This window comes from Anomaloglossus baeobatrachus, assembly GCF_048569485.1.
Source record: "Anomaloglossus baeobatrachus isolate aAnoBae1 chromosome 1 unlocalized genomic scaffold, aAnoBae1.hap1 SUPER_1_unloc_2, whole genome shotgun sequence".
NCBI lineage: Eukaryota > Metazoa > Chordata > Amphibia > Anura > Aromobatidae > Anomaloglossus > Anomaloglossus baeobatrachus.
The window spans coordinates 821008-847076 of record NW_027441775.1 but is presented as its reverse complement, the minus strand read 5'-3'; the positions used below and the strand labels follow the sequence as shown (position 1 = coordinate 847076).

The window sequence follows — 26069 nt, the reverse complement described above, 5'->3', positions numbered from 1 at the left end:
CTGACAGAAGGAAGGCAGGACGATGGACTGAGAACGGTGAAAATCCGAAACCACTTTGGGAAGGAAGGAAGGGTCCAGCTGAAAGACAATGCTGTCATCTCTGACGGTCAGGTAAGGCTCCCGAATAGACAATGCTTGAAGTTCCCCGACTCTCCAAGCGGACGTAATAGCCACTAGAAAGGCAGTCTTGTGAGAAAGAGAACGGATGCTACAGGAGGACAGAGGCTCAAAGGGCGACTGAGACAGTCCGGTAAGGACCACATTGAGATCCCAGCGAGGTGTCAGGACCCTCTGCCGCGGACAGAGCCTACTAGCAGACACGAAGAAACGGCGGATCCAGCGATGATCTGCTAGAGCCGTGTCAAAGACTGCACTGAGTGCCGAGACCTGCACCTTCAGGGTGCTGGGCCGAAGGCCTAAGTCCAATCCACTCTGGAGGAAGTCGAGAATCTGCGCAATGTTAGGCCGGAGCGGGTCAGGAGGCCGAGAACCACACCAGGAGGAAAATCTCATCCAGATTTTATTGTAAATACTATTAGTCACCGGTTTACGGTTGCTCTGTAGAGTAGCCACGACCTTGTCAGAAAGTCCTTGGGCCTTCAGTGCCCGGGCCTCAGAAGCCAAGCAGCCAACTTGAGTTTCTGGGGGTCCGGATGGAATATCTGACCCTGAGACAGTAAACTGGGGTCTGAACCCAGGAGGACCGGTCCGTCGATCCCGAGAGTCAGGATCAGGCTGTACCAACTCCGCCGAGGCCACAGAGGAGCTACCAGGATAGTTGCGGCTCCGTCGTCTCTGATCTTCCTCAGGGTTCGTGCGAGAAGAGGAATTGGTGGGAAGGCGTAGGCGAGGCGAAAGGACCAATTGTGGCAGAAGGCGTCCACCCCCAACGCATTGTCCCGAGGGTTCAGGGAGAAAAATGTTGCGACCTTGCGATTTCCTGCTGAAGCAAAGAGGTCCACCTCTGGAGTACCCCACCTTGCCACCAGAGAGCAGAACACCGCTTGGTCCAGACTCCACTCCCCTGGGTGAACATCCTGACGACTCAGGAAATCTGCTTGAAGGTTTAGGGATCCCTTTATATGGACTGCAAAAAGGGATAGCAGGGACCGTTCTGCCCAGTGGAAGATCCGGGAGGACACAGACTTCAGGGCGCCCGATCTTGTACTGCCCTGATGGCGGAGATGTGCCACTGTGGTGACATTGTCTGAGTAGACCAGGACGTGAGTGTCCCGGACGAGATCCTGAGCAGCAAGGAGAGCTTCCCTGACCGCCCTGAGTTCCCGGTAGTTGGAGGATTGGGAGCTGACATAAGGACTCCAGACCCCCTGAAATGGGGAGTTTGCCACCATAGCACCCCATCCCCGCAGGCTGGCATCGGTTGTTAGTGTAACCAGGGGCGTCCGAGTCCAGGCAACCCCCACCTTCAGGTTGTTGGGACGCAGCCACCAGAGAAGGGATGAGGAGACGGTCCCTGAGAGGCGAAACCGTTTGTTCAGGGAGGAAGGGAGTCTGTCCCAATGCGCCAGGATATGATCCTGTAGACAGCGAGAGTGGGCCTGAGCCCATATGACTGAGGGAATGCAGGACGTCATAGAACCCAGAGCCGACATAGCCGCTCGAAGGGTCGGGCGAGCCTGTCGGCGAAGCGTTGAGATTTTGGTTAGCAGGGTCAACCTGTGGTCTCTCGGGAGAAAGGATGCCTGTCTGTCGGAGTCCAGCAGCACCCCGAGAAACCGCAGAGTGGAGGAGGGTTGCAGCTGGGGCTTCTTGAGATTGGGGATCCAGCCCAAGGAACGAAGAATGCTTAATGACTTCTCCACATGGCACCGGAGGGTCTGAGCGGAGGGAGCCACGAGAAGAAAGTCGTCCAAATATGGAACCAGACAGACACCTTGCAATCGTATGAAGGCGACCACCTCTGCCATGATCTTTGAAAAGATCCTTGGAGCCGAGGAGATCCCGAAGGGAAGCACGTTGAATTGGAAATGAAGCACCTCCTCCCCGTGCAGAACCGCAAACTTGGGTTATTGCCTGTGACACGGATGGATGGGCACATGGAAGTAGGCGTCCTTCAGGTCTATTGAGGCCATATGGTGGCGCAGACCTATCAGCGGGATAGACGATTTCACAGACTCCATCTTGAAACGCCGGTATCTGACCTGCCGGTTGAGACGCTTCAGATTGATGATAATCCGGACATCACCAGACGGCTTTTTGACAAGGAAGAGACGGAAGTAGTGGCCTACCCCTCCTTCCCGACTCGGGACTGGGGAAACGACCCCCGAGTGCATTAGCTCCTGAATCTTCGAGTACAGGAGGGCCTGCGAACCCTGCGATGCCAGAGCCGTGACTCGGAGACCCGGTAGAGGGGGGGAGATGAATTCTATTAATAGACCCTCTGAGACGATCTTCAGGACCCATTGGCAGGTGGGGATGGACCGCCACTGGGGAAGAAAGGCCGAGAGTCGTCCCCCTACCCGAGCCGAGTCATGGTTTGTCCTGCTGAGGACCTTGTTGATGGGAAGGGATGAGAATGTTTCTCCCTCTTCCCTTAGGGTAGCTCCACCAGCCTGACTTCCCTTTCCCCTTGGACTGGGAGGCCGGAGGCATCGAGGGACGAAAGGACCGCTTCCTGGAGGGTTTAGGATCCGGCAAGGCCTTACGATCATTCGCCTTGTCCAGAATGTCATCCAGGGCAGGCCCAAACACCAAATCCCCTTTAAACGGAAGGGAGCAAAGTCTCATTTTGGAGGTGGAGTCTCCACTCCAGGCCTTAAGCCAGATGGCACGTCTGGCAGAGTTAGACAAGACCGAGGTCCTGGCAGCCAGGCGGACCGACTCCAGCGAGGTATCCGCCATAAAACTGGTAGCTTTCCTAAGTAAGGGAAGGGATTCTAGCAACTCATCCCGAGGGGTACCCTGGGAAATATGAGCCTCCAACTGGTCGAGCCACCTAAGTAGGGACCGGGAGACACAAGTGGAGGCAATATTGGCCTGAATGGTAGAAGACGATGCCTCCCAGGATCGCTTCATGAGGCCCTCGACCTTCCTATCCATCTGATCTCTAAGCTGGGAAGTATCTTCAAAGGGGAGCGCCGTTTGTTTAGCGACCCTGGCCACCTGCACATCCACTTTGGGGACCTCCCAATGCAACCCAGAAGCCTCCAGGGGAAATCGGCGCCTGGGGTCACCCCGGAAACGCTTCTCAGGAAATTCCCATTCCTTAGAGACAATATCCATAATATTGGCATTAACAGGAAACCCTAATTGTTTGACGGTTTTCAGGCCAGCGAACATTTCATCCTGGACTGAGGGAAGAACCTGTACGTCCTCTAACCCCATAGTGCTGCTAACCGCCCCAATAAGATCCCCCAAATCTTCTGAGGGGAAAAGGAAGGACTGGTCAGACCTCCCGGAGGAAAAACCTTCATCGGGACCCTCCGAGGCGGAATCAGCATCCTCATGATCAGACGGGGCTGACTGGAGTTTCCTTTTCTTTGGGGGAGAAGGGCCAGGAGCAGGGAGGGAGGCTAGTGAGGCCTGAATCTCCTGTTTCATCATGGACCGCAGCTCGTCAACCAGGGACGGTTGTTCAGCCCTAACAATCTGGTCCGTACACTGTTGGCAAAGCTTCTTATCCCAGACTGCAGGGAGCTTTTTTATACAGACTGGACACTTTTTAATCTTTTCAGTCCTTTCATAGCAGTCAGGCTTGTCAGGCTTATCAGGCTTCTCAGACTTCTCAGACTTCTCAGACTTCTCTGACTTCTCTGACTTCTCAGACTTCTCTGACTTGTCACATTTGTCAGATTTCTTAGCAGGCTTGTCCTCCTGGAAAACACAGACCAGAAGGAGCCATAAATACCAGCCTGAGACCATGCATAAGGGACCACCCCCCTCCTTACTTACTGCGGCAGGGGGAACACTGGGCTCTGCAGATGCAGATGCAGGGGAAGACATGTCAGGGAGCACAGTAGAAGTCCTTACCATGATTCTGAAGTCTTCAGGGTGGCCTTTATGCAGAAGGGCCTGCCCCCCCCAGTGACAGGGAACGTTCCCCGCCTCCCGCATCAGGTCCCTGACAGGCCGTGGAAGCGACGGCGTATCCGTCACGCTGCCTCCGCGACCGGAAGTGCCCATACCGGAAGGTCGCGAGACTGGAAGTCCCGCCCGCGGCAGCACTTCCGGCTCGTACTGCAGCGTGCATACAGGAGGCGGCTGGCGGCTCAGGGAGGACGCCGGCCGGGGAGCTACACAGCCCTCATCACCCCAGAGGAGCTCCGGAAGGCTGGAGCAGCGGTCCCTCACAGAGTGAGGGAACAGTATGGGAGGAGCGGCGAAGGCCCGACCGATACTGCCCAGCTAAGGTAGGGGAAAAGGAAAAAAAAAACCAAATATACACATATACTGCAGTTCGCCGGCCACCACAGCATAGGAGAAAAAATAAAACCTCTCCATGCCCCATGGGGACAGGAAAGACACTGGCTATGGGAGGTGGGAGGGTCCTTTTAACCTCTTGTGCTTCCTGTCCTAATTAGGGCATGGAGAGACAACCTCCTATGCTGTCGTGGAAGGGACTAGAGAAAATATTATGGTTCTTAAAAGGAGGAAAAAATTAAAGCGCAAAAATGAAAAATTGCCGTATTGGAAAGGGTTAATAAAGTGACCCTGACTGTTTCCCCTATGGTCGCATGGCTCCTTGTCCAATAAAAATACTGTAGTACTGAAGGATGATTTCCGCTGGATGTTGGGCTTTATGGAGGAAGACGCTAAATCATGCTGGTTTCAATAAAGACATCTTTCTTAACCCTTGTGTCGCGGGCGGATGAGGGGACGCCGCGCTCTCCCTGCTGCTGCTCGGGTCTGGCTGGCACCGCGGCTGCTGCGGCCGCTGCTCGGTGGCTCGAGCGATGGGCCGGATCCCGGGGACTCGAGCGGCGCTCCTCGCTCGTGAGTGAAAAGGGGATTGGGTGTTTTGGGATAGTCTATTGTCCGTGACGCCACCCACGGTTGTGGTGATTTGTTAACACCACCGCTGCTCTGTATGGGGAGCCCGGGAGTGATGGTATGGAGCAGCCAGTTGTTGATGTGCCCCTCCGTGGGTAGGGGTTGTGGTGCTCCCGGGGCCCAGTGATGGGGTTGGGATGGTGGACAGGCGGGTATGGGGCCTGTGGAGGTGCAGGGGCGCAGGGGCAGCGCTGTGCCGCACGGCACGGAGGTACTCACTCAGCCAGTAACCACGACACAGTTCTCGGTAAACAAACGGCTGGTTGGACGGGTCCCTCGGACGGTTCACGGTGCTGCGGTTCCCTGCAGTTATCGGTGACGGTCTCTTCCCTGCACCTATGGAATGTCTATTTGGTAGCGATGGGTCCCCACCGGTTACTCGCTCCCCGGCTTCAATCTGGGCCGGAGGAGCCTCTCTCTTGCCCGCAGGCGCTGGCCCTGGGAAACTGGTGCCTTGGCGGTGGCGGTGTCTCCCCTCAATGGTCGGACTGTTGCCTTCAATCGGGACTTGGTTGTTAGGAGACAGGCGTCCCCTTCACTGACGGGTTTGGCAAATTATGGCGATTCCTAGCCTTGCTGGGATCCGAAAAGCCCCTGCCCTGGTGCTGACTGTTCTTCGTATACTGCTCCAGACCGCCGGGTCACCACCCGTCCGCGGTCCTTCCAGCAACCTCCGAGCAGTCCCCCTGCAGACTATCACCGCCGTCTGCTGACCTTGCTGTCACAGTCCGGGGCACACACCCGGACCAACTTCAGGCTTTACTACTGTTTCTTTCCACCTCTTTACTCCTCTTACAAGCTCCTCTCCTTTGCTCCACTACCACTTCACTTCCTTCTACTTTCACTTCCTAAACTGCACTGCCTGGTTCTTCCTGCCTCCAGGGCTGTGAACTCCTCGGTGGGCGGAGCCAACCGCCTGGCCCACCCCCTGGTGTGGACAACAGCCCCTGGAGGAAGGCAACAAGAATATTGGGGTTAGCTGGTGTACCTGCAGGGAATGTGGGGTGTGTGTGTTGTTGTGACCTGTGACCCCTGGCTTGCCCAGGGCGTCACATTCCCCCTTAGCAAAACGCAGACCGTCCTCGGGCTGCCCGTCCAACACCGGTTTTATTTTCCTTTTTGTTTTCTGAAAATAGAAAAACGGTAAAACGGTAACATATTTACAAATTATGGCATCATCCCACAGCGGGAGGTTCATTGCTTAAACGTTACGGTTTTAAACGGTTGCGGCTGCCGCTCTCTCCCACCCAAGTAACCTGGCCCTGATGCTGCCCCTAAAACCCAGGCAGCACCCCTTGACCCAAGTCCTGCACCAAGTCACCCGAGCGGGATCTGTCCTTCCCCTCCAGAGGGTAGCCACCGGTTCCTGTGGTGGCTGGGCCCCAGCCTGCTCTGCTGCGGGCCCTCCCTCCAACCTGCCTCTCCGGAGGCGGTAACGGTCAGCTGCAACAAAAGATTTTTATTTACAAGCCACTAGCGTCTGTGGTTGCCCTGCAAGTTCACGGGCTTGTCCATGGAAAGTTCTCCATGCAACCTTTTTAAACAGTCCCCACGGGGACAACGGTGCCAGCACGGCCGGTTTCCAAATCACGGTTGAATCAGGTGACTTTCACGATAATCATTTTCTTATCATTCTTTACAAACAAACACACTTTAACATCCTCAGACTGGTGGTCCCAACGGGGACGGTGCAACGGTGCTCCGCTGACCTTGATGTGGCTACCACCGCAGGGGGTCGGCCCACTCAGGGACCGAACGGTACATGGGGTTCTCCTTCCATCGGCAGTTCAACCCCGACCCACTGACAGCCGTTAGGTACGGCGGCGGAAGCAGCACACTTGGGACCTCTTCCTCCATCAACGCCATTCTCTCCGGCCCCCCGGCCGCGGCGCTGACGTCCGTCTCCCACTCAATCAGGGCTGGTTCTGGGATTTGGGTGGACTGGTCGCGACGCGGCACGGCCGCAGCCGCCCCTTGCTCACGGGCCCCCACTACGGCAACCATCCTGCGCATCTCTGCCTTCCAGTCCATCAACTGCTGCAGGCTCTGCGCCCTCACCTTCACGCAGAACCGGCCCAACTCCCGCTCCAGCCACGCAGCGGTCCCGGCGGGGTGTTCACCCGGGCCGCAGTCCTCAAACGCTACTCCGCCTCGTTTCCCCCAAAGCTTAGGTACTCCGGTGGCGGGTATTCCCGCACTCCAATTCGAGGACGCCGCCATTTCTCCATCCGCGTCCCCCTTAGCTTCTTTCCGGCCCCTCCTCTATCGGGGCGGAGTTTTGGCCTTCGCGCCTCTACTACTCGAGAAGACGCTCGAGCGGGAACTTTTCGCGCCAAAGATGGCGACTTCTGAAATTTTCCGGCCGGATACCTCCGGCGGTCACAAGGCGCACCTCTACCCAACGGCAGAGCGGTAAGATCCTGTTCGTGACGCCAAGTTGTCGCGGGCGGAGGAGGGGACGCCGCGCTCTCCCTGCTGCTGGTCTGGTCCGGCTGGCACCACGGCTGCTGCGGCCGCTGCTCGGTGGCTCGAGCGATGGGCCGGATCCCGGGGACTCGAGCGGCGCTCCTCGCCCGTGAGTGAAAAGGGGATTGGGTGTTTTGGGATAGTCTATTGTCCGTGACGCCACCCACGGTTGTGGTGATTTGTTAACACCACCGCTGCTCTGTATGGGGAGCCCGGGAGTGATGGTATGGAGCAGCCAGTTGTTGATGTGCCCCTCCGTGGGTAGGGGTTGTGGTGCTCCCGGGGCCCAGTGATGGGGTTGGGATGGTGGACAGGCGGGTATGGGGCCTGTGGAGGTGCAGGGGCAGCGCTGTGCACCTCCCCACTCTCCCCCTGCAGACTATCACCGCCGTCTGCTGACCTTGCTGTCACAGTCCGGGGCACACACCCGGACCAACTTCAGGCTTTACTACTGTTTCTTTCCACCTCTTTACTCCTCTTACAAGCTCCTCTCCTTTGCTCCACTACCACTTCACTTCCTTCTACTTTCACTTCCTAAACTGCACTGCCTGGTTCTTCCTGCCTCCAGGGCTGTGAACTCCTCGGTGGGCGGAGCCAACCGCCTGGCCCACCCCCTGGTGTGGACAACAGCCCCTGGAGGAAGGTAACAAGGATTTTGGGGTTAGCTGGTGTACCTGCAGGGAATGTGGGGTGTGTGTTGTTGTGACCTGTGACCCCTGGCTTGCCCAGGGCGTCACACTTGTCTGGTCAATGTGACCCCATGCAGATTGGTACAACTAGTGATTTTATTTCATGGTACCTGACGGGGTTAAGAACCCTCTGAACAGATAAGAACATTGGCTTTGGCTGTCAGTGGTAAGATTTATATTATGTTTTGAACAGTCCAATATTAGGGGGGAGCAGAATATGTGAGACTTATGGGATTGTAAGCAGCGGTTCAGTGAACCTTGATCCAACTGACCTGGTTTCCTAGACCGTACTGAAGAGAGTACGCCAGCATGGACAGGTCATCAAAGAGTCTCAGGACTGTCCTGCAGTGACTCAGCTGAGAGGCCACAATAAGAAGACTCCTTCCACACGGCTGTGTTTCTCCATGTCTCTGTGTTATGGCGCCTCCAAGCAGCTGACAGCTATAGCACAGTGTCCGTATCTAACAACGAGAAGGAATAAGGAAGAAACCTGTCACATAGCACGTCAGAAACCAACAAAAACACATGGGAAATATGGGAGTGGATTATAGGTACAGTATTAAATTGTGATCTACCGGTACATGGGAAATATGGGAGTGGATTATAGGTAGAGTATTAAGCGGGCTTTACACGCTACGAGATTGCTACAGCGATCTCGTTGGGGTCACGGATTTTGTGACGCACATCTGGCCGCTGTAGCGATATCGTTGTGTGTGACTCCTAGGAGCGATTTTGGATCGTTGCAAAAACGTCCAAAAATCGCTCCTCGTTGACATGGTCCTCTCCCAATTATCCCTGCTGTCGCTTGGGCGAAGTTGATCCTCGTCCCTGCGGAAGCACATATCGCTACATGTGACGCCGCAGGAGCGAGGAACCTCTCCTTACCTGCCACACGCCAGCAATGAGGAAGGAAGAAGGTGGGCGGGATGTTCGTCCCGCTCATCTCCACCCCTCCGCTTTGATTGGGCGGCCGCTTAGTGACGTCGCTGTGACGCCGAGCGAATCGTCCCCTTAGAAAGGAGGTGGTTCGCCGGTCACAGCGACGTCGCCGAGCAGGTAAGTACGTGTGACGCTGCCGTAGCGATAATGTTCGCTACGACAGTGATCTTCACATATCGTTATAACGATAGGGGCGGGTGCTATCAGGCTCGCTATCGCTAGAATCGGCTAGCGATGTCGCAGCGTGTAAAGCCACCCTTAGATTGTGATCTACCGGTACATGGGAAATATGGGAGTGGATTATAGGTAGAGTATTAGATGGTGTTCTACCGGTACATGGGAAATATGGGAGTGGATTATAGGTAGAGTATTAGATGGTGTTCTACCGATACATGGGAAATATGGGACTGAATTATAGGTAGAGTATTAAATGGTGTTCTACCGGTACATGGGAAATATGGGAGTGGATTATAGGTAGGGTATTAGATGGTGTTCTACCGATACATGGGAAATATGGGAGTGGATTATAGGTAGAGTATTAGATGGTGTTCTACCGGTACATGGGAAATATGGGAGTGGATTATAGGTAGGATATTAGATGGTGTTCTACCGATACATGGGAAATATAGGAGTGGATTACAGGTAGAGTATTAGATGGTGTTCTACCGGTCCATGGGAAATATGGGAGTGGATTATAGGTAGTGTTATATGGTGTTCTACCGTTACATGGGAAATATGGGAGTGGATTAAAGGAAGAGTATTATATGGTGTTCTACCGGTACATGGGAAATATGGGACAGGATTAAAGGAAGAGTATTATATGGTGTTCTACCGGTACATGGGAAATATGGGAGTGGATTATAGGTAGAGTATTAGATTGTGTTCTACCGGTACATGGGAAATATGGGAGTGGATTATAGGTAGGGTATTAGATGGTGTTCTACCGATACATGGGAAATATGGGAGTGGATTATAGGTAGAGTATTAGATGGTGTTCTACCGGTACATGGGAAATATGGGAGTGGATTATAGGTAGGATATTAGATGGTGTTCTACCGATACATGGGAAATATAGGAGTGGATTACAGGTAGAGTATTAGATGGTGTTCTACCGGTCCATGGGAAATATGGGAGTGGATTATAGGTAGTGTTATATGGTGTTCTACCGTTACATGGGAAATATGGGAGTGGATTAAAGGAAGAGTATTATATGGTGTTCTACCGGTACATGGGAAATATGGGACAGGATTAAAGGAAGAGTATTATATGGTGTTCTACTGGTACATGGGAAATATGGGAGTGGATTATAGGTAGAGTATTAGATTGTGTTATACCGGTACATGGGAAATATGGGAGTGGATTATAGGAAAAGTATTATATGGTGTTCTACCAGTACATGCGAAATATGGGAGTGGATTATAGGAAAAGTATTATATAGTGTTCTACCGGTACATGGGAAATATGGGAGTGGATTATAGGTAGGGTATTAGATGGTGTTCTACCGATACATGGGAAATATGGGAGTGGATTATAGGTAGAGTATTAGATGGTGTTCTACCGGTACATGGGAAATATGGGAGTGGATTATAGGTAGGATATTAGATGGTGTTCTACCGATACATGGGAAATATAGGAGTGGATTACAGGTAGAGTATTAGATGGTGTTCTACCGGTCCATGGGAAATATGGGAGTGGATTATAGGTAGTGTTATATGGTGTTCTACCGTTACATGGGAAATATGGGAGTGGATTAAAGGAAGAGTATTATATGGTGTTCTACCGGTACATGGGAAATATGGGACAGGATTAAAGGAAGAGTATTATATGGTGTTCTACCGGTACATGGGAAATATGGGAGTGGATTATAGGTAGAGTATTAGATTGTGTTATACCGGTACATGGGAAATATGGGAGTGGATTATAGGTAGGGTATTAGATGGTGTTCTACTGATACATGGGAAATATGGGAGTGGATTATAGGTAGAGTATTAGATGGTGTTCTACCGGTACATGGGAAATATGGGAGTGGATTATAGGTAGGATATTAGATGGTGTTCTACCGATACATGGGAAATATAGGAGTGGATTACAGGTAGAGTATTAGATGGTGTTCTACCGGTCCATGGGAAATATGGGAGTGGATTATAGGTAGTGTTATATGGTGTTCTACCGTTACATGGGAAATATGGGAGTGGATTAAAGGAAGAGTATTATATGGTGTTCTACCGGTACATGGGAAATATGGGACAGGATTAAAGGAAGAGTATTATATGGTGTTCTACTGGTACATGGGAAATATGGGAGTGGATTATAGGTAGAGTATTAGATTGTGTTATACCGGTACATGGGAAATATGGGAGTGGATTATAGGAAAAGTATTATATGGTGTTCTACCAGTACATGCGAAATATGGGAGAGGATTAAAGCAACAGTATTATATGGTGTTCTACCGGTACATGGGAAATATAGGAGAGGATTAAAGGAAGAGTATTATATGGTGTTCTACTGGTACATGGGAAATATGGGAGAGGATTATAGGTAGAGTATTAGATTGTGTTCTACCGGTACATGGGAAATATGGGAGAGGATTATAGGTAGAGTATTATATGGTGCTCTACCGGTATATGGGAAATATGGGAGTGGATTATAGGTAGAGTATTAGATTGTGTTCTACCTGTACATGGGAAATATGGGAGTGGATTATAGGTAGAGTATTAGATGGTGTTCTACCGGTACATGGGAAATATGGGAGTGGATTAAAGGAAGAGTATTATATGGTGTTCTACCGCTACATGGGAAATATGGGAGTGGATTACAGGTAGAGTATTAGATTGTGTTCTACCTGTACATGGGAAATATGGGAGTGGATTACAGGTAGAGTATTAGATTGTGTTCTACCTGTGTCGGGGTCGTTACGACAATACCCTCGTCCACCGTCACTCCGAATTAGTCTAATAGCGTGTGGTACCAATATAAGAAAGAGTCAGACAAGGAATCTGGTTCAATCCCAGTGCACGTGGGCGTCAGCACTCAGCAACACTGCCCTTTATTTCCTGAACACAATCTTATATACATAAATGTATAGGCGTGGAGGAGGAAAGAAAAAGGAACAGCAGGGAGGGGTTAAAGTCATATATGTCTAATTCCGGTCGTTCGTCATTGGTCCAATCATTCTTCTATAAATGGAATTATTCTTCTAGTATGTCACGTAGTTTCCAGTAAACAGGATGTCGGCCGTTAGCAAAGTTTCTGTGTCAAAATAGTCAGTTGACTGTTGGTCTAGTTTCCATGTTGAAATAGCTTCAGTGGAAAAACTTATGTTTCTGCAGAAATAAACACAAAGCGTATGAAAGCATAAAGCATATAAAAGCATGAATATAAAAAGTATATTTTTCCTTCACAATCCCCCCTAAACACAAAGTTTTTCCCTGAAAATCATCCTTTGAGACTGTCCATGCATGGGGAAAGGAGATGAATTGGGCTTTTTCATTCGTCCGCGTCAGGATAACTCCCTGGTAGAGTACCCCACACGAACCGAACACTACACTATCAGATAATGCATGGAGTTATCCCATCTTTCCCTAAACTAAATCCTTCAAATTATGATAGGGGGTGAGATTGGATTTGTTGAGCTCTGTGTATTGTTCCATTTCCTCGACCTCAGCTATGAGGGAGCCGACTTCCCCGGAGAGGAAGACGCCTGTTGGGGCGGCTTTGGTAGCTATCCTTTTATAAAGGGGAATAACGCAGCATAGAATAATCATTCCGAAAGCCACAATACCAATTATAACTAGACAAAGCTGTTGTAGGAATCCCTTCAGGCCTCCCAACCAACCTGAGAAAAAGGAGGTGTCTACTCCGGCGTTGCTCTTAAGCTCGTCCGCCAATTTATTGATCTTCCGAAGGGCCACTGTAGTCTTACCGTTTATACCTGAATTTTGTGGGATATAGGTACAACATTCTTCCCCAATCATTCCACAGACCCCTCCTTTTTCGGCCAGGATCATGTCAAGCGTAAGTCTATTCTGCAGGGTCATCTTGGTGTGAGGGCCTAATTCCTCCACTATACCCTGGAAGGCATCTCGACTATAGTTGACAAATCTTTGCTCACTGTAATACACATAATTAATCCAGTCGACATTCTTATTGATCTGTACCTGTGGGATAATGGAGGCAAAACCTGCTGCAATCTGGTTCTGAGCCTTAAACTGATCAGGAACCCCCCTTGGCACTCCAATGGCATCAATATAGACTTTGGGGTCTTCCTCATACCCCAGATGAAGTTGTTCAGTGCTTCTTTTTCTACGCCTGTCTGCAGGGGGTTCAGGATCCCAGGGTAGGATCCGGGACTTCATGGCCAGCTTTACCAGAGTACATTGGCCGGACCAGGAGGAGGGTAGTCTGGACCTGAGCTTATCGTCTCCACATAACCAATAGATGTCATACATATAATGTGTGTGGTTGTGGAGTAGATCAGTGTTCACTGCATGGTCGGATTTACAGAACCCTGGCTTGAATGTCCCTACTTGGGTACCTGTGTCACTCCTATTGTAACAAGTGTAATTGTCTGCTATGATTATTACTCCTCCAGGTACTCGGGTTCTAAGTTTCTTATGTATTAGTGGGGCGTAGTCTGGACACTCTGTTACCTCGGATCCTTTCAACATACTCATTAGGCATGTGGTGGTATTGTCGTCAGGGAGGTGGAGAGCATGCGTATATAGGTGTGTGTTGGCAGCAGCACAAGCAATACATCCCACAGAGATGTTTTGAACTCTCACATTATACCTCACCCATTCTATCAATACATTTTTCCTGGGGTTGGCTTGAGTCTCTATGGAGAATACTTCCTCCCAACTGAGGCCTGGAATGGGGATTACTTCGTTTACTGCAGCCTGTAGTTTCTCACGCGGGTTATGGATAACAGTGGGCGGAGTTTGAGTGGGTTTATCCTTTACATCTTTAAATTCAAACTGACCAACATCATAATTGATGGCTCCCATGTGTAAACCCAAAACATACTTTCCCAGGTCTCCCGATGACGGGTTCTCTATATTTATATACAAGGGAAAGCAATTTCTTTCGGCATGGCACCTTCCCCAGGGGTAAACCTTTGCTTTGGTTATGGTCATTCGGGTAAGTAGGGATCTCTCATTTTTGTCCTTCCGGTCCCTCCCCTCCTGGGGTTTATATCCCCAGTCATTTCCCGTATTCCACCCTACATCGGACCAGTAGTAGCAATTTTCATTAGCGGGGCAGGTCACACATATGTAAAATTCTCCCCTGGTCGCTGTCTCATACCACTTCTTGGTAGTGAGGCCACGACCTTTGCATTCAACTACATCACAAAAATCAAATTTGTAGGTTTGTACGGATACAGACGTAGTTACCCAGAAGGTGGTAACCTTTCCCTCTAGGGGCAATATCAAAGGCGCCCCTAGTAGGCTTATCATTATGAGGCTAATGACGGGTGCCATTTCCAGTCTTGTCCCTTTTGCAGTGAGAGGCGTGTATCCAGGTGTTCTTTCCCTCAAGTTTCACCGCCGTGGGAGTCACCAAGATTACAGTGTAAGGACCGTCAAATCGGGGCTGTAGGCAGTCTCTGCGGACAAACTTCTTCACGTACACCAGGTCACCGGGTACGAAGTCGTGGACCACTTCACCTGTGGATTCTGGGAGAGAAGCAGAGACTGTAGAGTGCGTGTAAGGCTATGTGCACACGCTGCGTTTTTTTGACGCTGCGTTTTTGTGCGTTTTTGGCCGCTAAAAACGCACAAAAACGCACCTGCGTCGAAAAAACGCGGCAAAAAACGCACGCGTTTTGCCGCGATTTGGTGCGTTTTTTTTGCTGCGTTTTGCTGCGTTTTTGCTCACTGCGTCCTTATGCGTTTTTTATCAGTGAACAAAAAAAAAAAGGTCTGATGTCATTTCCTTCTTCAATGTGTTCTTCATTCTCCACTAGTGTATGCAGAAGAGCAGACAGCTGCAGAACTACAAGGCTCAGCATCCTCGATCCAATAGTGTATGCAGGACAGCAGACAGCAGCTGTCGAACTACAAGGCTCAGCATCCTCCTTCCAATAGTGTATGCAGGAGAGCAGACAGCAGCTGTCGAACTACAAGGCTCAGCATCCTCCTTCCAGGACTGTATGCAGGATTTCTTTGCCCCCCCAAAAAAAAAAAATGACGTGGGCTTCGCCATATTTTTGTATGCTAGCCGGGTACAGCAGGCAGGTACGGGCTGCCCCCAACCCCCAGCTGCCTATTTGTACCCGGCTGGGAACCAAAAATATAGGGAAGCCCTTTTTTTTAAAATTATTTCATGAATTTCATGAAATAATTTAAAAAAAAAAATGACGTGAGCTTCGCCCCATTTTTGAGTCCAGCCGGGTACAACTAGGCAGCTGGGGATTGGAATCCACAGTGCAGGGTGCCCATGCTTTCTGGGCACCCCCGCTGTGAATTGCAGTCCCGCAGCCACCCCAGAAAATGGCGCTTTCATAGAAGCGCCATCTTCTGGCGCTGTATCCAACTCTTCCGGCTGCCCTGATGCCGGGTGGCTAGCCGGGTAATAATGGAGTTAGGGCTAGCTGTATATTATCAGCTAGCCCTAAGCCCGAAATTCATGGTGTCACGCCAATATTAGACATGGCCACCATGAATTTCTAGTAAAGATAAAAAAAAAACACAACACACAGAAAAATATTTTTATTAGAAATAAAACACAACACAATTAGTGACTCCATCTTTATTGAAATAAAGAACCCCCCCTCCGCAGTAATCCTGGGTCAAGGGTCCCGCGCCGTCCAATCCGGATCCAATATCATCTGATCGGTTTGCTGGAAGGCAAAGCGATCAGATTATGTGTCAGGATCAAGTGCCTGAATCCCATCACACATCAGCTGATTGTATAAAAGCCGTTTATACAATCAGCAGATGCATCGGTGCAAAAAAAAAAAATAATAATAATACTCACTTATGTGCTGATTACCGGCAGCTCTTGGAGCGATGGGGCGGGAGTCTGATCCCGTCCGATCGCTGCAGCAGCTGCCGGTAATCAGCTGATGAAGTCTCCTGACGCATCCGCTGATACCGGCCGGGCGCCCGCGTCACCGCGATACTTACGATCAGCTGATGCGTCAGGTGACTGCATCAGGTGATCCATCGCCAGGTCCTGCATCCATCGGAGGTTTCCCGGCCGTCTGCACACAGCCGGAGCGGGGGTGGCGATACCGTGAGAGGAGATGGGAGCGGGCATGGCACCGGGAGTCTGCAGACAGGTGAGTATAACTTTTTTTTTTTTTTCTACTGTTAACTTTTGTTTTCGCAGCCGCTTCCACCTCCCGCCCAGACATGGCGCCGCACGGCAGCATACATGCACAGGACGGGAGGTGGAAGCGGCGGTGACTGTACCGGGAGGATTCACGCTTCTGTGTTTACTGACAGAAGGAATCCTCTTCCTGTACACGTCACTTTACTACCCACCTCCTGCGTTTATAGCTGCGTTTTTGGTCTTAAAAACGCACCAAAACGCAGCTATTTGCGTTTCTGATTGCGTCTTTCAACATCCCATTGAACTCAATGGATGAAAAGCGCAGTGAAAAACACGGGAATAATTGACATGCTGCGTTTTTGTGGCACCACAAAAACGCAGCTGAAAAAAAACAGATGTGTGCGGACAGCAAAAATGAAAACTCATAGACTTTGCTGGGGAAGCAAAGTCCTGCAGTTTTGAGGCCAAAAACGCACCCGAAAAACGCGCAAAAACGCCGCGAAAAACGCACTGTGCGCACATAGCCTTAGAGCTGATTTGTTAGAGGACCATAGTAGGGTCAGAAGGTTAATAAAGTATTTAGGGGGGACTGTTGAGGAGAGCCATAAGATGAAATACTTAATTAACCTCTGAACATAGAGCACTGTGAGAAGTGTGTTCAATGAAATTAATTCTCTATACATAAGCCAGTCACTCTTAAGAGGAAGCCACGATGGCCCCCGATGACATCACAGACCCTACCATCAGCATGGATCCACCAGATGACGTCACTCCCATCACCATGGATCCATCCGATGACGTCATAGACCTGCCTACAATGACGCCCACCAATCAGCTCATGGACTAACACATTGTTCAACCCACTGACCAATGGACACATCCAAGTATGCTCACTGTGGGGCTGACCATGCCCCTTTGCAAGGTTATATCAGAGCAAGCTCAGTTGTAATAAAGCAGAGCATGGGCTGACTTCTGTTGAGGAAAGATGAATATCCGACTGTGTCTGATCTCATTTTTCAAGCATGCACTCGATCCACACCAATTAGACCAGGCAGTAGGCAACTAGTGATCTCTGATTAAGAGTTCACCCTAACACATGTATCCAAAAAAGAGCCATACCTTGTCTCCGGGCCAGAAAAAAGGAGAATTAAGGCGTATCTTGTCCGGATGCCTCTTCATATGGATAGAGGAGTGCAACAGGGAGGACTTGGTCTCATTTACAGAAGCGCAGATTGAGCCACGTTTGCCAAGTTCCCATCTGAGAAGTCCAAGGTGACATACAGTAGCTTGCAGGTGGCCCTCCACAAGCAGGACATAAACTGGACACCTCTGTTGCACATGATGTTAAGCGGAAGACCCTGCAGCCTGAAGATACGCTGGATGTAGTGCTTGCCCAGTCAGTGCCGTGAAATGGGCCATTTTAAAAAAACTTGTCTTCTACCACTCAGATGGTGGTGCAACCAGAGGACTATGGCAGGGCAGTGATATAGTCCATCAAAATATGCTGCCAAGGACCACCCAGCAGGAAATTTCTTTGGAGTTTTGTTGAGGGCACATGAGGGAGAGGCCAAAACAAACTCCAGAACATCTTGTTTCAGTGTTGGCCACCAATAATGCTGAAAGATCAGCTGAAGCGTGACTTGCCAGCTTGGAGCAATGACCCCATTGAAGAACTCGCTTCATTGATGCTTCTGCAAAGAACGTCTTACAGGGAGGGACAAGTCTATAGGTTCCTCAGCCTCCCGTCAACTTTCCATGGTACATAACAGTAATATTGATTCATGTAAAGTGACGGGGATTGAGAAAGTTTGCATGCCCCCTAGGGGTGGTGATCGGAGACGGATCCTGTTGAACAGAGAATCTTGGTGGATTTTCTTGTTACAGACTAGAATACCTGATGGCCTGAATTGTAGGTATGATTTAATCTATCACTATGACTAATTGGTGAATTTTTTTCAGTGATTTGCAGTGATTGGCTTGTCTGTCGAGTGGGAGTAAAGCCTGCTTTACATGTTATGATTTCGCATACGATATCGTATGCAATCGTAACCGCCCCCATTGTATGTGCGGCACGTTCAATTTGTTGAATGTGCCGCACAAACAATTAACCCCCGTCACATGTACTTACCCATCCATACGACCTCAATGTGGGCGGCGAACATCCACTTCCTGGAGTGGGAGGGATGTTCGGCGCCACAGCGACGTCACGCGGCAGCCGGCCAATAGAAGCGGAGAGGCGGAGATGAGCGGGACGTAAACATCCCGCCCACCTCCTTCCTTCCGCATTGTCGGCGGGAGCCGTGGACGCAGGTAAGCTGTCGTTCAATGTTCCCAGGGTGTCACACACTGCGATGTGTGCTGCCTCGGGAACATTGTACAACCGCACGTTCAATCTTTGAGGAATGAACAATGTGTATGCGATGAACGGATTTTCGTTTAATCGCAATTGCACGGAGGTTTTACACACTACAATCATACTTACGATGCCGAATGAGCGTCACTTACGACGTGACCCCGCCGACACATCGTAAGATTTATTGTAGCGTGTAAAGCACCCTTAACAGGATGTGAGATAAGACACTAAAGGGGGCTTTACACGCTACGATATCGTTAATGTTTTGTCGTCGGGGTCAAGTTGTTAGTGACGCACATCCGGCGTCATTAACGATATCGCAGCGTGTGACACTGACCAGCGACCTTAAGCGACCTCAAAAATGGTGAAAATCATTCACCATGGAGAGGTCGTCCCAAACTCAAAAATCGGTAAGGGTTGTTTATCCAGGTGGTTCATCGCTCATGCGGCAGGACACATCGCTATGTGTGACACCGCAGGAGCGAGGAACGTCTCCTTACCTACCGCCGGCCACAATGAGGAAGAAAGAAGGTGGGTGGGATGTTACGTCCTGCTCATCTCCGCCCCTCCGCTTTGATTGGCCGGCCGCTTAGTGACGTTGCGGTGACGTCGCTGTGATGCCGAACGTCCCTCCCCCTTGAAGGAGGGATTGTTCGGCAGTCACAGCAACGCCGCCGACCAGGTAAGTATGTGTGACGCTGCCGTAGCGATATTGTTCGCTACGGCAGCGATCACAAACAATCGCATGCGCGATGGGGGCGGGTACTTACACACTCGCTATCGCTACAAATTGCTAGCGATATCGCTACCGTGTAAAGCCCCCTTAAGTGCATGTGCTGTTTGGTATGCGATGATTAAGGACGCCATTGTCCGAAAAATGTTTGCTTTTTTTTGAGTGCCATCTTCCTATGGTTTTAATTAATATTATTGGAATAAAATTTGTATGGTTTTTACATCGTTGGATGCCTTCTTTTTTCTTATAGTCATTGGATTTCACAAGCATCTTTCATGACTTCGCTCGCTGTGGAAAGTGGTGAGCTGACTCGTTTGCCTCTGACTAAACTATTTTTCTACAAGTCTATAGGAGCCATCGGCAACATCCTGGAAGGCTCGATAAAATGCTGAAGCACCTTCTCTTGATCGGCTGATAGAAACGTCCAAGACCAAGCACCTTGGCCTTGATGTTCTCAGCCGGACAGAAAAGCACAATGAAGACAAAGCACGTGTAGTACAATGACCACCATGCTTGGCGCAGATTAAACCTCTGAGCCGACTGAAGGTAGGCCAAGTTTTTGTGGTTGTTGCAGATGATTGCTAACAGGTCTTGTTCGCCAATCAAGTAGTTGTACTCGGCAGGAGAGAAGGCCCTGGAAAAGAATCCACAAGTTACCATCTTACCCGCAGCAGACTTCTGCATGAGGGCTGCACTGGCACCAGAGGACAAAGCATGTACTTCAAGGATGAACTGCTTACTAATCTCTGGTCTATGCAGTACCAGAGCTGAAGAGAAGGCCTGCTTGAGGGTGACAAATGCGTCTTCCATTTCTGGAGTCCACACCTTGGAATTCCCACCCCATAGTGGCCGTCACACATATTGAAGGCCGTCTTCCATTCCTCACCCGACCGTATCCAGATTAGGGTGTACACACCACAGAGGTTGAGTTGGAGAAAATTCTGGAACCTCATAGCTAGTCGAAAAATTCCGGTATTAGCGGCAGCGGGTATTTATTCTTGACTGTAATTTGGTTGAGACCTCTGTAGTTAATACATGGCTGAAGAGATCCATCCTTTTTTTTTTACAAAGCAGAATCCAGCTCCAGCCAGTGAGGAGCACTTTTGGATGATTCCCTTTACCAAATTCTCCTTAATGTATTTGGATATGGCTTGGGCCTCAGCCTGAGACAGAGGGTAGATACGACCACAAGGTGAGTTGAACTGGAAAGGAGATAAATAGGACAGTCATATGGCCTGTGTCACGGCAAGATCTCAGCCTCTTTTTTGTCAAAGATGTAGGCGTAGGCCCAGTAGGCAGACAGCAGCCCTGGAAGATTAGAGGGTCTCACACGCGACCAAGCAGGTTGCACGGAAATGAGACAACTTTCATGGCAGGAGTAACCCCACCTGAGTATCTCTCCAGTCCAACACCGGTTTATGTTTCTGAAGCCACAGCAGGCCCAGTAACAGTGGATGCGACATTCCCAGTAACACGTGGAAAGCGATCTTCTCCACATGCAGCATTCCCACCCAAAGGACAACTTGCTCGTCAACGAACTGGATAGCCTCGGACAGGGGCTTCCCATCAAGGGAGTGGCTGCAGCTGAGATTACAACTATCTGCTAGATCTCTGCAGGATAGAAATTCACCTTAATTCCTTCAGTACCGGATGGAACTAATTATGCTCCATATCAGTGTAAACAATGACACTAAAGCAGATCTGTGATCAACAATACATTATGTCCTTCTGATCCCAGATCCCTTCAAAATGGCATCAGTTACATTTACGCCAGAGATATACTTTAGTCTCTGACCGGAATAACACTTCTGATGATGTGCTAATTCATTAAGTGGTGTGCGCCTCTTAATTCATTAAGTGCATTTTACTTGTGCATGTCCCTTCATTAAGATAATAGGGGTACTCTGTCTCCTTAACAATGTCAACAATATCAGCTAGCTGCCTCCGCTGTGCTGAATCTCTACCCCTCATTTCCTTAGCCTCCTTCTGTAGGTCACTTCTCATCTGAAAAACCTTCCCTTTTTCTATATACTGCATTTGACATCAATGCACTGTGATGTCAGCAGTGAACAGATATCCACACAGAGAAATATAAAGGCTATATCCGATGCTGCTATTGCTGAGCAAACAGAGTCTGACCTCCTACATAGCAGGAGAAAAAGGAGCAGCACATTATACCTGATAACAACCATCATATTTCTCATAAATTTCTTCTATTGCACTCTGTTCTGCTGTATATTTATTATAACAAAATTGGTTGAGTCCCTTTCAAAGCACCATACTATTCTCTGAGCATTTCTTCTTGGCACAGTAAGTACAGTGTGTAGTGTATTATGATTTTTTACAACATTATCTGCACAGTTCAATAAGACCAGAATTTTTAATGTCAATTTAATATAGGCATCACTGAAGTAAGGTGTACCTCAGATATTGAGAGTACATTCCTGCCATCAATTTTTTGAGATTGATAGGTGGATTTCTCCACGATTCTTCCTGCATAAGCTTTGCTCACTTTGGTGAAGCTAGCTAAGACTGAGGGAATATTTGCGCAAAAAAACTTCACAAAGTGTTTCTTGCCAGGTGAATACACTTTAATAAATCAAGCCCTTCAACTAGAATTATTTGAGTCTGGGGAGGCTTTGTGTGTGATGATATCTTTGAAGAAACAGTGTATGAGGCTATTATTTTTGGATATATCTGCTTCATTTCAATGCCTACCCAATCCATCACCAAATCCTGGATCCACCTTTGGCTCATAGTGCCAACTATATAGAGCAGACAAAATAGTGGACGTTTTTAGGTGAAAAGAGAGATTATATCTGTGACTAAATATTACATTGAAGGGGTGTAGAAGGAGGGGAGTGATACCTGGGGAAGAAATTATCATTTTTCCTAAGACATTCTCTACCAAAGGCAAGTCTTGGTTATTAATGTGATGTGTTCAATTTAAATGAGACCTCCTTTGCATCAGTACAGAGCTGGATGTCTATCAGTGCCGGGGCACTTACCATGTACCGAGGGGTGACTGAAACTACTTGTGCCTCTATGACTGAAACCCGAGACTGCCGGAAAGAATTACAAGTACATTCCTCTCTTTAAGACCCGTTTCACACGTCAGTGAAAAACACAGACGTTCTTCACTGACGTGTAAAACACGCACATGTCCCTCCGTGTGCCGTGATTCACGGCACACGTGGGTTGTCTAAGTGCAATCCGGGCTCCGTTCTCCGTGGTCCGTGATTGCACATAGAGATTAACTCACCTGTGCGCGCTCCCGCTCTCCATGGTGCTGAACGCTCCCACGGTGCAGCATCCGGCCAGCGCTGACCCCCACAGCAGCTGCTTCCGAGTCGGCTGTGTCGTGCATTCATGAATATGCATGACAGTAATGAGCCGGCTGAGAAGCAGCAGGCAGAACAGGCTGCAGACAGCGCCGCTGAAGCCGGGTGAGTAAAAATTATTTTTATTTTATATGCACGTTTTTTTCTGGCACGTGTTTCACGGATCACACCACTGCGTGGTCCGTGGGACATCAGTGATGCCATAAAAAAATGGAAGTGTCTCCGTGCGGCAATCACGGACACGTGGGTACGCTGCATGGAGACAAGGTCAGTGAAAAATCACTGATGTGTGAGCAGACCCATTGATTATAATGGGTCTGCATAAGTCAGTGATTCTGGTACGTAGAAAAAAAAACACATACGTACCAGAATCACTGACGTGTGAAACAGGCCTAAGGCTCCCTTCACACGTCCGTGAAAATCACGCACGTTTCATGGACGTGTCAAAGGTGCGTTTCCCCTCCGTGTGACGTGTTTATGGCACTACATGTGTTCTCAGTGTGTTATCCGTGATAACACATGGAGAACGGGAACTTTCCACTCACCTGTCCCTGGCGTCGCTGTCTGTGGTGCTGATCTTCGGTCTCCAGCCCTGCCAACTCCCTGCTGCTGCCGCTTCCGCCGCAGTGAAGTGAATATTAAATGAGCATAATGAGCGGCGGCCGGCAGCAAGTGACAGCAGCGGCAGAGACAGGAGGGCTGGAGAAGGTGAGTAAAGTTTTGTTATTTTTTTCTCTGAGATGTGTGTTTCTCCGGCGCGTTTCACACAGGACCGCATCCACACTACATCCGTGTGGTACGGGTGCGGGCCGTGTGACACCCGTGCTGCCGGAGAAAAACGGACATGTATCCGTGTGGAGCACATGGGCTCATGTCTCGTGCGTGCACATAAACCCATTGATTTTAATGTGTTTACGTGTGCCCGTGTCTTCGGTACATGCGGGCACGGACCTAGCACATACCGGAGACACGTACGTGTGAAGGGGGCCTAAGGCTGGACTCACACGAGAGTATGGCATCCGATGCGAGAACATTGGATGTGATATGCTAATGACCTGCTGCGAGCGTGAGCCGAGTTTCATGTGACTGTGACCCGATTTTGCAATCGGGTCACAGCTGTGAAGCTGAGGGCAGGCGTTGGGGAGGAGAGGGAGGGGTTAATCTCCCCATCTCCTCCATTGTCAGACTGTGCGTATATCACACTGCACTGGGATAACATCTGAGTGCAGTCCGATGTTTCTCTCGTACCCATTCAAGTGATACGGCTTTCACAGAAAATCGCAGCATGCTGCTACTTTTCTCGCATCCACAATCTGGATGCGAGAAAAGCTGAGTAACTGCTCGCCCTCATTGACTAGCATTGGTCAGAGTGGAATGCGAGATTTTCTCGCATTGCACTTGTGACGCCCTGGACTATTCGGGTCGTCACAGGGTTCTGCACAATCTGCTCTTCCCATGCAGGACTCAAACCCCCCTGCCTCCATCAGCATTCACAAATCCCAGATACACCTTGCACCACACCCTGTCAGGCACACCAGTGGGCTGCTTAAGCAGGAATAGGGCCGCCCACCTAGGGGTCAGGCAGGCAGATGGGAGATGTCAAGTCAGTTCAGTGGTGACCCTCGAGCTGTGTGAAGCTCTGAGGAAGCTGGGAGTTGTAGATCCCAGGGGAGAAGCAGACTAAGTCACAGACGGTGATAGGGACCTAGAGCAGTCGGACCCCCGTCACAGGGGATTAAGGCTAGGTGCTTGGAACCCATCAAGGAGGATGGTCAGCAGCCTGGTCCTAGCATCGGTCCGGGACCGAAGGCACGTCGGGGTACACGGACCCTAGGTCAGTGAGAAGCTTCAGGCGACCCGGCAATTAACCTGTGGAGGACAGGGCCTTTATGGACTGTTCCCACGAAGCTCAGAGATCGGGGGCACTAACGCAACGAGGGGGATAGGGCTTTCCTAGCAAGCGGCCCACTGAAATCCCAAGCGTGAGCTCCTGAGAGCAGGCTCCTTCACTTAGCCACAGTGGGGAGCGGGGCCTGGAAAGCTCCAAGCTACCGGGCCACAACAGACAATCCAAATTGGCGCCAGGAGGCAGGTTATAGCCCACCAGGCAGTGCTGCAGGGGACGGGACCCAGACAAGCTCCCCTCAGGAGCAGCGGCAGTCAGAGACTTGCTTTACCCTGTTGTCAGCGTCTGCTTCACTGCTGAGTGAGTACCCGACTGACCCCTGCACTGCATCCCTGCATCACCATCCGGAGTCCCAGGGCCTACCCCTACCCGTGGAGAGTAACGTCATCTTGCTGCCCCACTCTATCACCCCAGGTACTCCCAACGGCAGTGGCGGTACTCCCAGTTACCGCACACCATGTGTGACATCACGAACTATACCTTTTCCCCTGTAAATACACGCCTTCTACATTTGAGTGTGGCCCCTAGCCCCCGGGTCCGGAGACCCTTGAGCCACGAGTAATCACCACCCCCAGATCCGAGCGGTTCTATCCGCTGTAGGGGCGGCACACACAATCCGATTTCAACGCTCGTGTGAGCGTACCCTAAGTGCGGTAACCAGCCAGTCTAAGAATGCTATTAATTTGCAGATTAACCCCATATCTGCATGTTAATATCCTTTTTTTGACATCCCTTTAAAATTATGTGCACTAACCTCTTGAAGAAAATCTGTCACCTTCAAAAATAGTATTTACTTGCAGATTTATTGGTAATCTGCAGGTACAAGCATTTAAACTATGTCTTGGTTACTGCATCCCTCCCAACTAGAGTTGAGCGCGGTTCGCGGTTTGAGGTTCTCCAGTTCGCGGCTCGAGTGATTTTGGGGGCTGTTCTAGATCGAACTAGAACTCAAGCTTTTTGCTTAAGCCCGAGAGTTCTAGATACGTTCGAGAACGGTTCTAGCAGCAAAAAGCAGGGCTTTTTACAGCTACAGTGTGCAGGAGCCATCGCTGGCAGCCTGCCAGAAGCTGGTAACCAAGATAAACATCGGACATCCAAGCAAAGCGCTTTGGTTAGTAACCCGATGTTTATCCTAGTTACGTGCAGGAAGCCCACACTTCCCCGCTCAGCTCACTCCGCCCCCTCCTGCACGCGGCATGTACACATACATACACACACACACACACGTCCCCAGCCATGCAGTCCACGACACTGACATCCTCCTGGCACTCTGCACACATGGTCCCGCTCGGCTTACCTGCGGTGATGAAGTCCCGACCTCAGGGCTGTCACTGTCCTCCATGGCCGCCGCTTGTCACAT

At 50.1% G+C, this 26069-nt stretch overlaps 1 protein-coding gene and 1 long non-coding RNA gene across 3 annotated transcripts in view; both read right to left on the bottom strand.

Annotated features, from left to right (window-relative positions):
• Window positions 1–9778, bottom strand: part of LOC142258670 (peroxisomal membrane protein 11C-like) — a 29550-nt gene extending 19772 nt beyond the window's left edge. Inside the window, exons 1-3 of the mRNA XM_075331292.1 lie at window positions 9771–9778; window positions 8721–8736; window positions 8438–8626 (exon numbers count right to left, since the gene is read on the bottom strand). Of these exons, the coding sequence (XP_075187407.1) occupies window positions 8438–8626; window positions 8721–8736; window positions 9771–9778 (213 nt within the window). The remainder of the gene's footprint in view (window positions 1–8437; window positions 8627–8720; window positions 8737–9770) is intronic.
• A 2328-nt stretch (window positions 9779–12106) lies between these two features.
• LOC142258669 (uncharacterized) overlaps window positions 12107–26069 on the bottom strand; it is a 113202-nt gene continuing 99239 nt past the window's right edge. For both annotated transcript variants that reach the window (XR_012727838.1, XR_012727839.1), the window contains one exon: window positions 12107–12427. This is a non-coding gene — a long non-coding RNA (uncharacterized LOC142258669). The remainder of the gene's footprint in view (window positions 12428–26069) is intronic.